Here is a 15,145-nt window from a genome sequence, read left to right as displayed (position 1 = left end):
CCACCAAAAAAAAAAAAAAAAACCCAAAAAAATCAATTTGTATGGGGTTTTTTTTTCCGAGTCAGCATTTTTGATGATTCTGAATTTTTGGGGTTTTTTTTTGCAAATCCTGCTGGGGGAAAAAAAAAAAAAAAGAATTTTCCTGGCCAGTTGGGAATTCTGATTTCTTTGACTTTCACCACACACAAAAAAAAAAAAAACCCATCAATATGACCAAATTATATGGTTTTTTTTTTTGCTGAGTCAGCTTTTTTTTTTTTTTTGCAAATTCTGCTTGGGAAAAAAAAATAATGGAATTTTCCTGGCTGGTTGGGAATTCTGATTTCTTTGACTTTCACCACAAAAAAATAATAATAAAAAAAAATCAGTATGACCAATTTGTACTTTTTTGCTGAGTCAGCATTTTTGATTTTTTTTTTTTAATCCTGCTGGGAAAAAAAAAAAAAAGAATAAAGGAATTTTCCTGGCCGGTTGGGAATTCTGATTTCTTTTGACTTTCACCACCAAAAAAAAATCATCAGTATGACCAATTCGTACTTTTTTGCTGAGTCAGCATTTTTGATTTTTTTTTTTTGAAATCCTGCTGGAAAAAAAAAAAAAAAAAAAGGGAATTTTTCCTGGAATTGTGGGAATTTCTCCTCACCTGCAGCTTCCTGGCCATGGCCACGACCTCGTGGTCGGCGGGGTTGTATTTGTAGCAGTTGGAGAACATCAACCGCACGTCGGCCGCGAACTCCTGAGCGTCGCGGTACTCGCGCCCCTCCAGCTTGGACTGAAACGGGAAAAAAACACCAAAAATGGGAAATTCTGGAGGGATCCCACCGGAAATTCAGCACCTGGGATGGGGCGGTCATGGGGTGGGGGTGCGGCAAAAAAATGCTTTGTTTTGGGGAAAAAATGTTAATTTTTGGTCAGTAAAAATGAAAATTTTTGGTCCAAAAAACTCCTTCTTTTGGTCCATAAAAATAACAATTTTTGGCTAAAAAACCCCGTATTTTTGGTAGAAAGCCCCCTCCTTTTGGTCCATAAAAATGACAATTTTTTATCCAAAAAAACCACAATTTTTGGCTCAAAAAACCCCCTCTTTTAGTCCATGAAAATAACAATTTTTGGCTAAAAAACCCCGTATTTTTGGTATAAAACCCTCCTTCTTTTGGTCCATAAAAATGACAATTTTTGGTCCAAAAAACCCCCTCTTTTGGTCTGTGAAAATAACAATTTTTGGCTAAAAACCCCCCCTCTTTTTGGTATAAACCCTCCTCCTTTTGGTCCATAAAAATGACAATTTTTGGTCCAAAAAAGCCCCTGTTTTAGTCTATGAAAATAACAATTTTTGGCTAAAAAAACCCCGTATTTTTGGTCCAAAACCTCCCTCCTTTTGCTCCATAAAAGTGACAATTTTTGGCTAAAAAACCCTCGTATTTTTGGTCCATAAAAATGACAATTTTTGGTCCAAAAAACTCCTCTTTTGGTCCATGAAAATAACAATTTTTGGCTAAAAAACCCCGTATTTTTGGTATAAAACCCCCCTCCTTTTGGTCCATAAAAATGACAATTTTTGGTCCAAAAAACCCCCTCTTTTGGTCCATGAAAATAACAATTTTTGGTCCAAAAAAACCCTCTTTTGGTCCGTGAAAATAACAATTTTTGGCTAAAAAAACCCCGTATTTTTGGTATAAACCCCTCTCCTTTTGGTTCATAAAAATGACAATTTTTGGTCCAAAAAACTCCTTCTTTTGGTCCGTGAAAATAACAATTTTTGGCTAAAAACCCCGTATTTTTGGTATAAACCCTCCTCCTTTTGGTCCATAAAAATGACAATTTTTGCTCCAAAAAAGCCCCTCTTTCGGTCCATAAAAATAACAATTTTTGCTAAAAAACCCCGTATTTTTGGTCCAAAACCTCCCTCCTTTTGCTCCATAAAAGTGACAATTTTTGGCTAAAAAAACCCCGTATTTTTGGTATAAAACCTCCCTCCTTTTGGTCCATAAAAATGAAAATTTTTGGTCCAAAAAACTCCTTCTTTTGGTCCAAAAACCCCCGTCGTTTTGGTCCAAAACCCCCCTCCTTTTGGTCCATAAAATGACAATTTTTGGTCCAAAAAACTCCTTCTTTTGGTCCAAAAACCCCCGTCGTTTTGGTCCAAAACCCCCCTCCTTTTGGTCCATAAAAATGAAAATTTTTGGTCCAAAAAACTCCTTCTTTTGGTCCATGAAAATAACAATTTTTGGCTAAAACCAAACCACCATTTTTCACCCCAAAATTCCCATTTTTTCTCCTAAAACCCCATTTCTTTCCCCATTTTCCCCCATTTTCACCCCAAAATTCCCATTTTTTCCCCATTTTCCCCCATTTTTCACCCCAAAATTCCCATTTTTTCTCCTAAACCCCATTTTTCCCCATTTTCCCCCATTTTTTCCCCATTTTCACCCCAAAATTCCCATTTTTTCCCCTATTTTTTCCCCCATTTTCCCCCATTTTCACCCCAAAATTCCCATTTTTTTCTCCTAAAACCCCATTTTCCCCCATTTTTCCCCCATTTTTCCCCTATTTTTTCCCCCATTTTTCCCCATTTTTCACCCCAAAATTCCCATTTTTTTCTCCCAAACCCCCATTTTCCCTCCATTTTCACCCCAAAATTCCCATTTTTTTCCCATTTTCCCCATTTTTTCCCCCATTTCTCCCCCAAAATTCCCATTTTTCCTCCTAAAACCCCATTTCTTTCCCCCCAACCCCCCATTTTTCACCCCAAAATTCCCATTTTTCCCCCATTTTTCCTCCTACAACCCCATTTTTCACCCCAAATCTCCCATTTTTTCCCCCAAAATTCCCATTTTTTCTCCTAAACCCCCATTTTTTCCCCATTTTCCCCCCAAATTCCCATTTTTTCCCCATTTTCACCCCAAAATTCCCATTTTTTCTCCTAGAACCCCATTTCTTTCCCCCCAAATCCCCATTCTTTTCCCCCTACCCCCATTTTTTCCCCCCAAATCCCTATTTTTTCCCTTTAAAACCTCATTTCCCCCCCAAACCCCCATTTTTCACCCCAAAATTCCCATTTTTTTCCCCATTTTCCCCCAAAATTCCCATTTTTTCCCCAAAATTTCCCATTTTTTTTCTCCTAAAACCCCATTTTTTCCCCATTTTCCCCCCAAAATTCCCATTTTTTCTCCATTTTCCCCCATTTTTCCCCATTTCCTCCCATTTTTTCCCCATTTTTCCCCATTTCCCCCATTTTTCCCCATTTCCCCCATTTTCCCCCATTTTTTCCCCATTTTCCCCCATTTTTCCCCATTTTTTCCCCATTTTCCCCCCAAAATTCCCATTTTTCCCCATTTTCCCCCATTTCTTCCCCATTTCCCCCCCAAAATTCCCATTTTTTTCTCCTAAAACCCCATTTTTTCCCCATTTTCCCCCATTTTTTCCCCCAAAATTCCCATTTTTTCCCCCTACCCCCATTTTTTCCCTTTAAAATCTCATTTTCCCCCCTAAAATTCCCATTTTCTCCCCAAACCCCCATTTTCTCCCCCCAAATCTTCATTTTTTCCTTTTAAAACCTCATTTCCCCCTAAAATTCCCATTTTTCACCCCAAAATTCCCATTTTTTTTCCCCATTTTCCCCCATTTTTCCCCCATTTTTCACCCCAAAATTCCCATTTTTTCCCCATTTTGCCCCCATTTTTCCCCTATTTTTCCCCCCATTTTTTCCCCATTTTTCCCCATTTTTCCCCATTTTCCCCCCATTTTTTCCCCTATTTTTTCCCCCCATTTTTTCCCCATTTTTCCCCATTTCCCCCCATTTTTTCCCCATTTCCCCCCATTTTTTCCCCATTTCCCCCATTTTCCCCCCATTTCCCCCCATTTTTCCCCCATTTTTTCCCCATTTTTCCCCCATTTTTCCCCATTTTCCCCCCCAAAATTCCCATTTTTTTCTCCTAAAACCCCATTTCTCATGCCAAAATTCCCATTTTTTTCACCCCAAAATTCCCATTTTTTTTCCTAAAACCCCATTTTTCCCCCCAAAATTCCCATTATTCCCCCATTTCCCCCCGGTACCTTGATGGTGCTGAGGTCCATGGGGTGCTTGATGATGTCGCAGTAGTCGTGCAGCCCCAGCGCCTCCACGTCCACGGGTTTGTAGAAGGGCCACGCGTAGGCCGCGTGTTTCTTGGCGAACATCTCCTTGATGATGCCCCCGCAGTACCGGAGCTGCTCCGAGGCCTTGGAGCCGCGGAGCTCCGGCGGCTGCTGCGAGTCCGGCAGCTCCTTCTTGGGCGCCTTCAGGGGGCGGCCGCCCTCGCGCCGCGCGCCCGCCTTGGCGCCCTTGGGCTCGGCGGGCAGCGAGGAGGAGGAGTCGTGGATGGGGTCCATGGCCGTGGGGGTGGTGGTGTCTGCTTTCCGCTTCACGCCCTTCTTGGTCTGCAATGGGGGAGAGGGGAGGTGAGGGGAGGGTGGGGGGTTTGGGGTTTTGGGGTGTTCGTTGGAGTTTTGGGTTTTGGAGTTTCTACCTTGGGATCGGTCATTGGAATTTTGGGGTTTGGAGTTTGGGTTTGGGGGCGTTTGTTGGAATTTTGGGTTTTGGAGTTTGGGTTTTGGGATAATTTGTTGGAATTTTGGGTTCTGGAGTTTCTACTTTGGGATCGTTTGTTGGGGTTTTGGAGTTTGGGTTTTGGGGGCGTTTGTGGAAATGTTGGGTTTTGGGGGTGTTTGTGGGAAGTTTGGGTTTTGGAGTTTGGGTTTCGGGGGCGTTCGTTGGAATTTTGGAGTTTCTACCTTGGGTTTTGGAGTTTCTATCTTGGGATTGTTCATTGGAATTTTGGGTTTTGGGGGCGTTCGTTGGAGTTTTGGGTTTTGGAGTTTCTACCTTGGGATTTGGAGTTTCTACCTTGGGATTGTTCATTGGAATTTTGGGTTTTGGAGGCTGGGGGTGTTCGTTGGAATTTTGGGTTTTGGAGTTTCTACCTTGGGATCATTCATTGGAATTTTGGGTTTTGGAGTTTCTACCTTGGGATTGTTCATTGGAAATTTGGGGTTTGGAGTTTCTACGCTGGGATCAGTCATTGGAATTTTGGGTTTTGGAGTTTGGGTTTTGAGGGTGTTTGCTGGAATTTTGGGTTTTGGGGGTGTTCGTTGGAATTTTGGGTTTTGGAGTTTGGGTTTTGGGGGCGTTTGTTGGAAGTTTGGGTTTTGGAGTTTGGGTTTTGGGGGCGTTCATTGGAATTTTGGGTTTTGGGGCGTTCACTGGAATTTTGGGGTTTGGAGTTTGGGTTTTGGAGGTTCTACCTTGGGATTGTTCATTGGAAGTTTGGGTTTTGGAGTTTGGGGGTGTTTGCTGGAATTTTGGGTTTTGGGGGTGTTTGTGGGAAGTTTGGGTTTTGGAGTTTGGGTTTTGGGGGCGTTTGTTGGAATTTTGGGTTTTGGAGTTTGGGTTTTGGGGGCGTTTGTGGGAATGTTGGGTTTTGGGGGCATTAGTTGGAATTTTGGGGTTTGGAGTTTGGGGTTTTGGAGCTTCTACCTTGGGATCATTCGTTGGGGTTTTGGAGTTTGGGTTTTGGGGGCGTTCGTTGGAGTTTTGGGTTTTGGAGTTTGGGGGTGTTCGCTGGAATTTTGGGTTTTGGAGTTTCTACCTTGGGATCGTTCATTGGAATTTTGGGGTTTGGAGTTTGGGTTTTGGAGGTTCTACCTTGGGATCGTTTGTTGGGGTTTTGGGTTTTGGAGTTTCTACCTTGGGATTGTTCGCTGGGGTTCTGGGGTTTGGGTTTTGGGGGCGTTCATTGGAATTTTGGGGTTTGGAGTTTGGGTTTTGGGGGTATTCAGTGCGGTCTGGGGTTTTGGAGTTTGGGTTTTGGGGGTGTTTGTTGGAATTTTGGGGTTTGGAGTTTGGGTTTTGGAGTTTCTACCTTGGGATTGTTCATTGGAATTTTGGGGTTTGGAGTTTGGGGTTTGGAGTTTCTACCTTGGGATCGTTCATTGGAGTTTCTACTCTGGGATTGTTCATTGAGGTTTTGGGTTTTCTACCTTGGGATCGTTCGTTGGGGTTTTGGAGTTTGGGTTTTGGGGGTGTTTGTGGGAATTTTGGGTTTTGGAGTTTGGGTTTTGGGGTATATTCAGTGCGGTCTGGGGTTTTGGAGTTTGGGTTTTGGGGGCATTTGTTGGAAGTTTGGGTTTTGGAGTTTGGGTTTCGGGGGCGTCCGTTGGAATTTTGGGTTTTGGACTTTGGGTTTTGGGGGCATTCGTTGGAGTTTTGGGGGCGTTCGTTGGAATTTTGGGTTTTGGAGTTTCTACCTTGGGATCGTTCGTTGGAATTTTGGGGTTTGGAGTTTGGGTTTTGGAGTTTCTACATTGGGGTTTTGGGTTTTGGAGTTTGGGTTTCGGGAGCGTTTGTTGGAATTTTGGGGTTGGGAGTTTCTACCTTGGGATCGTTTGTTGGGGTTTTGGAGTTTGGGTTTTGGGGGTGTTTGTTGGAATTTTGGGTTTTGGAGTTTGGGTTTTGGGGGCGTTCGTTGGAATTTTGGGTTTTGGAGTTTCTACCTTGGGATTTGGAGTTTCTACCTTGGGATTGTTCATTGGGGTTTTGGAGTTTGGGTTTTGGGGGCGTTCGTTGGAATTTTGGAGTTTCTACCTTGGGATTTGGGGTTTCTACCTTGGGATTGTTCATTGGAATTTTGGGTTTTGGAGGCGTTCGTTGGAATTTTGGGTTTTGCAGTTTCTACCTTGGGATCGTTCGTTGGGGTTTTGGAATTTTGGGTTTTGGAGTTTCTACCTTGGGATCATTCATTGGGGTTTTGGAGTTTCTATTTTGGGATAATTCATTGGAATTTTGGGTTTGGAGTTTCTACCTTGAGATCGCTTGATGGGGTTTTGGGTTTTGGAGTTTCTACCTTGGGATTGTTCATTGGAATTTTGGGTTTTGGAGTTTGGGTTTTGGAGGTTCTACCTTGGAATCGTTCGTTGGAATTCTGGGGTTTGGAGTTTCTACCTTGGGATCGTTCATTGGAATTTTGGGGTTTGGAGTTTGGGTTTTGAGGGTGTTTGCTGGAATTTTGGGTTTTGGGGGTGTTTGTTGGAATTTTGGGTTTTGGAGTTTGGGTTTTGGGAGTGTTTGCTGGAATTTTGGGTTTTGGGGGTGTTCGTTGGAATTTTGGGTTTTGGAGTTTGGGTTTTGGAGTTTCTACCTTGGGATTGTTCGTTGGGGTTTTGGAGTTTGGGTTTTGGGGGTGTTTGTTGGAATTTTGGGTTTTGGAGTTTCTACCTTGGGATCGTTCGTTGGGGTTTCGGAGTTTGGGTTTTGGAGGTGTTTGTTGCAATTTTGGGTTTTGGAGTTTGGGGGCGTTCGCTGGAATTTTGGGTTTTGGAGTTTCTACCTTGAGATCGTTTGATGGGGTTTTGGGTTTTGGAGTTTGGGTTTTGGAGTTTCTACCTTAGGATCGTTTGATGGGGTTTTGCATTTTGCAGTTTCTACCTTGAGATTGTTCGCTGGGGTTCTGGGGTTTGGGTTTTGGGGCATTCATTGGAATTTTGGGTTTTGGGGTTTGGGTTTTGGGGGTACTCAGTGCGGTCTGGGGTTTTGGAGTTTGGGTTTTGGGGCATTTGTTGGAGTTTCTACCTTGGGATCGTTCGTTGGAATTTTGGGGTTTGGAGTTTGGGGTTTGGAGTTTCTACCTTGGGATCGTTCACTGGAGTTTCTACTCTGGGATTGTTCATTGGAATTTTGGGTTTTGGAGTTTCTATCTTGGGATTGCTCATTGGAACTTTGGGTTTTGGAGTTTCTACGTTGGGATCGTTCATTGGGGTTTTGGAGTTTGGGTTTTGGGGATGTTTGTTGGAAATTTGGGTTTTGGAGTTTGAGTTTTGGGGGCGTTTGTTGGAATTTTGGGTTTTGGAGTTTCTACCCTGGGATCGTTCACTGGAGTGTCTACGTTGGGATTGTTCATTGGAATTTTGGGTTTTGGGGTTTGGGAGTGTTTGTTGGAATTTTGGGTTTTGAAGTTTCTACCTTGGGATCATTCATTGGAATTTTGGGTTTTGGAGTTTCTATCTTGGGATCGTTCACTGGGATTTTGGAGTTTGGGTTTTGGGGGTGTTTGTGGGAATTTTGGGGTTTGGAGTTTGGGTTTTGGGGGTATTCAGTGCGGTCTGGGGTTTTGAAGTTTGGGTTTTGGGGGCGTTTGTTGGAATTTTGGGTATTGGAGTTTGGGTTTTGGGGGCGTTCGTTGGAGTTTTGGGGGTGTTTGTTGGAATTTTGGGTTTTGGAGTTTCTACCTTGGGATCGTTCATTGGAATTTTGGGTTTTGGAGGCGTTCGTTGGAATTTTGGGTTTTGGAGTTTCTACCTTGGGATCGTTCATTGGAAATTTGGGGTTTGGAGTTTCTATGTTGGGATCGTTCATTGGGGTTTTGGGGTTTGGAGGTTCTACCTTGGGATCATTTGATGGGGTTTTGGGTTTTGGAGTTTCTACCTTGGGATTGTTCATTGGGGTTTTGGGTTTTGGAGTTTGGGATTTCGGGGCGTTCGTTGGAATTTTGGGTTTTGGAGTTTCTACCTTGGGATCGTTGGAGTTTCTACCTTGGGCTTTGGAGTTTCTACCTTGGGATCGTTCTTTGGGGTTTTGGAGTTTGGGTTTTGGGGGCGCTCGTTGGAATTTTGGAGTTTCTACCTTGGGATTTGGAGTTTCTACCTTGGGATTGTTCATTGGAATTTTGGGGTTTGGGGTTTGGAGTTTGGGTTTTGGGGGCGTTTGTGGGAATGTTGGGTTTTGGAGCTTCTACCTTGGGACGGTTCATTGGAATTTTGTGGTTTGGAGTTTGGGTTTTGGAGTTTCTACCTTGGGATCATTCGTTGGAATTTTGGGTTTTGGAGTTTGGGTTTTGGGGGCGTTTGTTGGAATTTTGGGTTTGGGAGTTTCTACCTTGGGACCGTTCATTGGGGTTTTGGGTTTTGCAGTTTCTACCTTGAGATTGTTCATTGGGGTTTTGGAGTTTGGGTTTTGGGGGTGTTTGTTGGAATTTTGGGTTTTGGAGTTTCTACCTTGGGATCGGTCATTGGAATTTTGGGTTTTCGAGTTTGGGTTTTGGGGGTGTTTGCTGGAATTTTGGGTTTTGGGGCTGTTTGTTGGAATTCTGGGTTTTGGAGTTTGGGTTTTGGGGGTGTTCATTGGAATTTTGGGTTTTGGGGGCGTTTGTTGGAATTTTGCGTTTTGGAGTTTGGGTTTTGGGGGCGTTTGTGGGAATGTTGGGTTTTGGGGGCGTTCGTTGGAATTTTGGGGTTTGGAGTTTGGGGTTTTGGAGCTTCTACCTTGGGATCATTCGTTGGGGTTTTGGAGTTTGGGTTTCGGGGGCGTTCGTTGCCATTTTGGGTTTTGGAGTCTGGGGGCGTTCGTTGCCATTTTGGGTTTTGGAGTTTTTACCTTGGGATCGTTCGTTGGAATTTTGGGTTTTGGAGTTTGGGTTTTGGAGTTTCTACCTTGGGATCGTTTGATGGGGTTTTGGGTTTTGCAGTTTCTACCTTGAGATTGTTCGCTGGGGTTCTGGGGTTTGGGTTTTGGGGCGTTCATTGGAATTTTGGGGTTTTGGAGTTTGGGTTTTGGGGGCGTTCGTTGCAATTCTGGGGTTTGGAGTTTCTACCTTGGGATCATTTGCTGGGGTTTTGGAGTTTGGGTTTTGGGGGTGTTTGTTGGAATTTTGAGGTTTGGAGTTTGGGTTTTGGAGTTTCTACCTTGGGATCGTTCACTGGAGTTTCTACTCTGGGATTGTTCATTGAGGTTTTGGAGTTTCTACCTTGGGATTGTTCATTGGAGTTTTGGGTTTTGGAGTTTGGGTTTTGGGGGTGTTTGTTGGAATTTTGGGGTTTGGAGTTTGGGTTTTGGGGGTATATTCAGTGCGGTCTGGGGTTTTGGAGTTTGGGTTTTGGGGGCATTTGTTGGAAGTTTGGGTTTTGGAGTTTGGGTTTTGGGGGTGTTTATTGCAATTTTGGGTTTGGGAGTTTGGGTTTTGGGGACGTTCGTTGGAGTTTTGGGGTGTTCGTTGGAAGTTTGGGTTTTGCAGTTTCTACCTTGGGATCATTCACTGGAGTTTCTACCTTGGGATTGTTCACTGGGGTTTTGGGGTGTTTGTTGGAGTTTTGGGTTTTGGAGTTTCTACCTTGGGATCGTTCGTTGGGGTTTTGGGGTTTGGGTTTTGAGGGCGTTTGTTGGAATTTTGGATTTTGGAGGTTCTACCTTGGGATGGTTCGTTGGAATTTTGGGGTTTGGAGTTTGGGTTTTGGGGGCGTTCGTTGGAATTTTGGGGTTTGGAGTTTGGGTTTTGGAGGTTCTACCTTGGGATTGTTCATTGGGGTTTTGGGTTTTGGAGTTTGGGTTTTGGGGGCGTTCGTTGGAATTTTGGGTTTTGGAGTTTCTACCTTGGGATTGTTCATTGGAATTTTGGGTTTTGGGGGCGTTCGTTGGAATTTTGGGTTTTGCAGTTTCTACCTTGAGATTGTTCGTTGGGGTTTTGGGTTTTGGAGTTTGGGTTTTGGAGTTTGGGTTTTGGGGGCGTTCGCTGGAATTTTGGGTTTTGGAGTTTCTACCCTGGGATTGTTCACTGGAGTTTCTACGTTGGGATTGTTCATTGGAATTTTGGGTTTTGGGGGCGTTCGTTGGAGTTTTGGGTTTTGGAGTTTCTACCTTGAGATCGTTCGTTGGGGTTTTGGAGTTTGGGTTTTGGGGGTGTTTGTTGGAATTTTGGGTTTTGGAGTTTCTACCTTGGGATCTGGAGTTTCTACGTTGGGATCGTTCATTGGAATTTTGGGTTTTGGGGGCGTTCGTTGGAATTTTGGGTTTTGGAGTTTGGGTTTTGGGGGTGTTTGTTGGAATTTTGGGGTTTGGAGTTTCTACCTTGGGACCGTTCATTGGGGTTTTGGACTTTGTGCTTTGGGGCCATTCACTGGAATTTTGAGTTTTGGAATTTCTGCTCTGGGACCACTCAATAAATGACATTAAATAAGCCAATTACCAGTGCCTAACAAAGTAATAGTGATAATAACGATAATAATAATAATGACAAAAATATAAACACCAACACCAAATCTAATGTCAACCCCATGCCCTAATTAAGCTAATAACCAGCGCCTAACGAAGTAATAATAACAGCAATAATAATAAAACTATTAAAACCAACACCAACCCTAATTAAGTTAATTAGCAGTGCCTAATACTAGTTCTACTACTACTGCTACTAATTATAATAGTAATGATGATTATAACAAATAAAATAACAAGGAAATCATTAACACCAAACCCAATGGTAATCCCACTCCCTAATTAAGCCAATTACCAGTGCCTAATAAAGCAATATTAATGCTAATGCTAACACTAATAAAATAATAACAATAAACCAATTACCACCCCCACCCTCCCCGGCGCTAATGACCCCAATTAGCGGCGCTAACGAGCCGGCGTCGTTACCTTGACGGGCTGGGCGGGCGTGGGGATGACGGGCGGGTGGGGCTGCAGGGTGGGCGTGGCCGGGGCGGGCGGGGCCGGGGCGGGCGGGGCCAGGGCGGGCACGGGCGGCACCACGGTGACCGCGGGCGGCACCAGCAGCTCCGCAGCGCCCGCGGCCCCGAACGGCAACGGAGCAGCCAGGCCTGGAACCGGGGGAGCCGCCGGGGCAGCCGGGGAGGAGCCCTGGGGGGCGCTGGAGACGGCCGAGGAGCCGGGCTTGGAGGGAACTGCTGAGAAAAGGGAAATAAATGTAAATATAAATGTAAATATAAATATAAATACATTGAAATATAGGGGGGAAATGAGCCGGGGAGGAGCCCTGGGGGGCGCTGGAGACGGCCGAGGAGCCGGGCTTGGAGGGAACTGATGGGAGAGGGAAATAAATAAATATAATAAATATAAATACATTCAAATAAATGGGGGAAATGAGCCCTGGGAGGGTTGGGCACGGCCGAGGAGCCGGGCTTGGAGGGAACTGCTGGGAGAGGGAAAGAAATAAATATAATAAATAGAAATAAATATAAATACATTGAAATATAGGGGGGAAATGGGGGAGAAATGGGGAAATAAATGGGGGAAATGAGCCCTGGGGAGGAGCCCTGGGAGGCGCTGGAGACGGCCGAGGAGCCGGGCTTGGAGGGCACGGCTGGGAGAGAGGGAAAATAAATAAATATAATAAATAGAAATAAATATAAATACATTGAAATAAATGGGGGAAATGAGCCGGGGAGGAGCCCTGGGAGGGTTGGGCACGGCCGAGGAGCCGGGCTTGGAGGGCACTGCTGAGAAAAGGGAAATAAATGTAAATATAAATATAAATACACTGAAATAAATGGGGGAAATGAGCCGGGGAGGAGCCCTGGGAGGCGCTGGAGACGGCCGAGGAGCCGGGCTTGGAGGGAACGGCTGGAGAGGGAAATAAATATAAATATAAATGTAAATATAAATATAAATACATTGAAATAAATGGGGGAAATGAGCCCTGGGGGGCGCTGGAGACGGCCGAGGAGCCGGGCTTGGAGGGAACAGCTGGAGAGGGAAAATAAATGTAAATATAAATAAAAATAAATATAAATACATTGAAATATAGGGGGGATTTATGGGGGAAATGAGCCGGGGAGGAGCCCTGGGAGGCGCTGGAGACGGCCGAGGAGCCGGGCTTGGAGGGAACTGCTGGGGAGGGAAAGAAACATAAATATAAATATAAATAAATATAAATAAATGTAAATACATTGAAATAAATGGGGGATTTATGGGGGAAATGAGCCCTGGGAGGCGCTGGAGACGGCCGAGGAGCCGGGCTTGGAGGGAACTGCTGGGAGAGAAGGGAAATAAATATAAATATAAATATAAATATAAATATAAATATAAATATAAATATAAATATAAATACATTGAAATATAGGGGGGAAATGAGCCGGGGAGGAGCCCTGGGAGGCGCTGGAGACGGCCGAGGAGCCCGGCTTGGAGGGAACTGCTGAGAAAAGGGAAATAAATATAAATATAAATATAAATATAAATATAAATATAAATATAAATACATTGAAATAAATGGGGGGAAATGAGCCAGGGAGGAGCCGGGCTTAGAGGGCACTGTTGGAGAGGGAAATAAATATAAATATAAATATAAATATAAATATAAATATAAATATAAATATAAATATAAATATAAATCCATTGAAATACAGAGGGGAAATGAGCCGGGGAGGAGCCCAGCTTGGAGGACACTGCTGAGAAAAGGGAAATAAATATAAATATAAATATAAATATAAATATAAATATAAATACATTGAAATACAGAGGGAAAATGAGGCAGGGAGGAGCCCGGCTTGGAGGGCACTGCTGGGAGAGGGAAATAAATATAAATATAAATATAAATATAAATATAAATATAAATAAAATATAAATATAAATATAAATATATTGAAATATAGGGGGGAAATGAGAGAAAAATGTGGGGAAATAAGGGAAAAATGGGGGGGGAAATAGGGAATTGTAGGGGGAAAAATGGGGTGGAAATAAGAGCAAAAATAAGGGAATATAGGGGGAAATAAAATGGTAAAAAAGATGGGAAAATAGAGGTAGAAATAAGGGGAAAAAACAGGGAAATAGAGGGGAAAATAGGGAGAAATGGGGGAAATAGGAGAAAAATACGGGAAAAAAGGGGAAATGGGGAGAAATAGGGGGAAAAATATGGGAAAAGGGAATAGGGGGAAAATAAAGGAAAAAATATGGGAAAATAGAGGAAATAAAGGATAATAAGGGGGAAATAGGAGGGAAAATAAGGCTGAAATAAGGGAAAAATCAAAAGGAAAATAGGGGGAAATGAGGAAAAATATGGGAAAAAACGCAGGAAAAATAGGAAAAATATGGGAAAATAGAGGAGAAATGAGGGGGAATGGGTAGAAAACGGGGAGATGGGAGGGAAATTAGGGAAAATAGAGGGGAAAATGAGGAAAGAATAATAAGGGGAAATAAGGGGAAAATAGAGAGGAAAATAAGGGGAAAACAAGGAAAAAATATGGGAAAATAGAAGGGGAAATGGGGGGGAAATAGATGGGAAAAGTGGAAAAATTAGGGGAAATAAGGGGGCAAATAGAGGGGAAAAGGAGGAGAAATGAGAGGAAAATAAGGAGGAAAGTATGAGAAAATAGAGGAGAAAATGGGGGGAAATAGGAGGAAAATAAGGAGGAAAAAAAGGGAAAAATGTGGGAAATTAGGGAGGGGGATGAGGGGAAAATGAGGGAAAATAGGGGGAGAAATGGGGAAAAATATGGGGGAAAAATGGGAATTTTGGGGGGATTTTGGGGATTATTTGAGGAATTTTGGGGGGGATTTTGGGGATTATTTGAGGAATTTTGGGGGGGATTTTGGGGATTATTTTGGGATTTTTGGGGGGGATTTTGGGGATGATTTGAGGAATTTTGGGGGGATTTTGGGGGTTATTTGAGGAATTTTGGGGGGATTTTGGGGATGATTTGAGGAATTTTGGGGGGGATTTTGGGGATGATTTGAGGAATTTTGGGGGGGATTTTGGGATTATTTGAGGAATTTTGAGGTTGATTTTGGGGATTATTTTGGGATTTTGGGGGGGATTTTTTCGGGATTTTTTGAGGAATTTTGGGGGGGATTTTGGGGATTATTTTGGGAATTTTGGGGGGGATTTTGGGGATTATTTGAGGAATTTTGGGGGGATTTTGGGGAATTTTGGGATTTTTGGGGGGGATTTTGGGGATGATTTGAGGAATTTTGGGGGGGATTTTGGGGATTATTTTGGGAATTTTGGGGGGGATTTTGGGGATTATTTGAGGAATTTTGGGGGGGATTTTGGGGATTATTTGAGGAATTTTGGGGGGGATTTTGGGGATTATTTGAGGAATTTTTGGGGGGGATTTTGGGGATTATTTGAGGAATTTTGGGGATTATTTTGGGAATTTTGGGGGGATTTTGGGGATTATTTTGGGAATTTTGGGGGGGATTTTGGGGATTATTTGAGGAATTTTGGGGGGGATTTTGGGGATTATTTGAGGATTTTTGGGGGGGATTTTGAGGATTATTTGAGGAATTTTGGGGGGGGATTTTTGGGATTATTTTGGGATTTTTGGGGGGGATTTTTGGGGGGGATTTTGGATGGGATTTTTGGGGGGGATTTTTGGGGGGATT

General features: G+C 43.4%; 1 protein-coding gene across 1 annotated transcript in view; it reads right to left on the bottom strand.

Moving 5' to 3' along the window:
- LOC135441343 (bromodomain-containing protein 4-like) overlaps nt 1–15,145 on the bottom strand; it is a 34,606-nt gene that overhangs the window by 14,056 nt on the left and 5,405 nt on the right. Inside the window, exons 4-6 of the mRNA XM_064700889.1 lie at nt 11,444–11,712; nt 4,057–4,419; nt 644–772 (exon numbers count right to left, since the gene is read on the bottom strand). Of these exons, the coding sequence (XP_064556959.1) occupies nt 644–772; nt 4,057–4,419; nt 11,444–11,712 (761 nt within the window). The remainder of the gene's footprint in view (nt 1–643; nt 773–4,056; nt 4,420–11,443; nt 11,713–15,145) is intronic.

The sequence above is a fragment of the Zonotrichia leucophrys genome, unplaced genomic scaffold (genome assembly GCF_028769735.1).
Source record: "Zonotrichia leucophrys gambelii isolate GWCS_2022_RI unplaced genomic scaffold, RI_Zleu_2.0 Scaffold_248_76883, whole genome shotgun sequence".
In the NCBI taxonomy this organism is placed as follows: Eukaryota; Metazoa; Chordata; class Aves; order Passeriformes; family Passerellidae; genus Zonotrichia; species Zonotrichia leucophrys.
The sequence above is the reverse complement of the archived record's forward strand: the minus strand, read 5'-3'. Positions and strand labels throughout refer to the sequence as shown.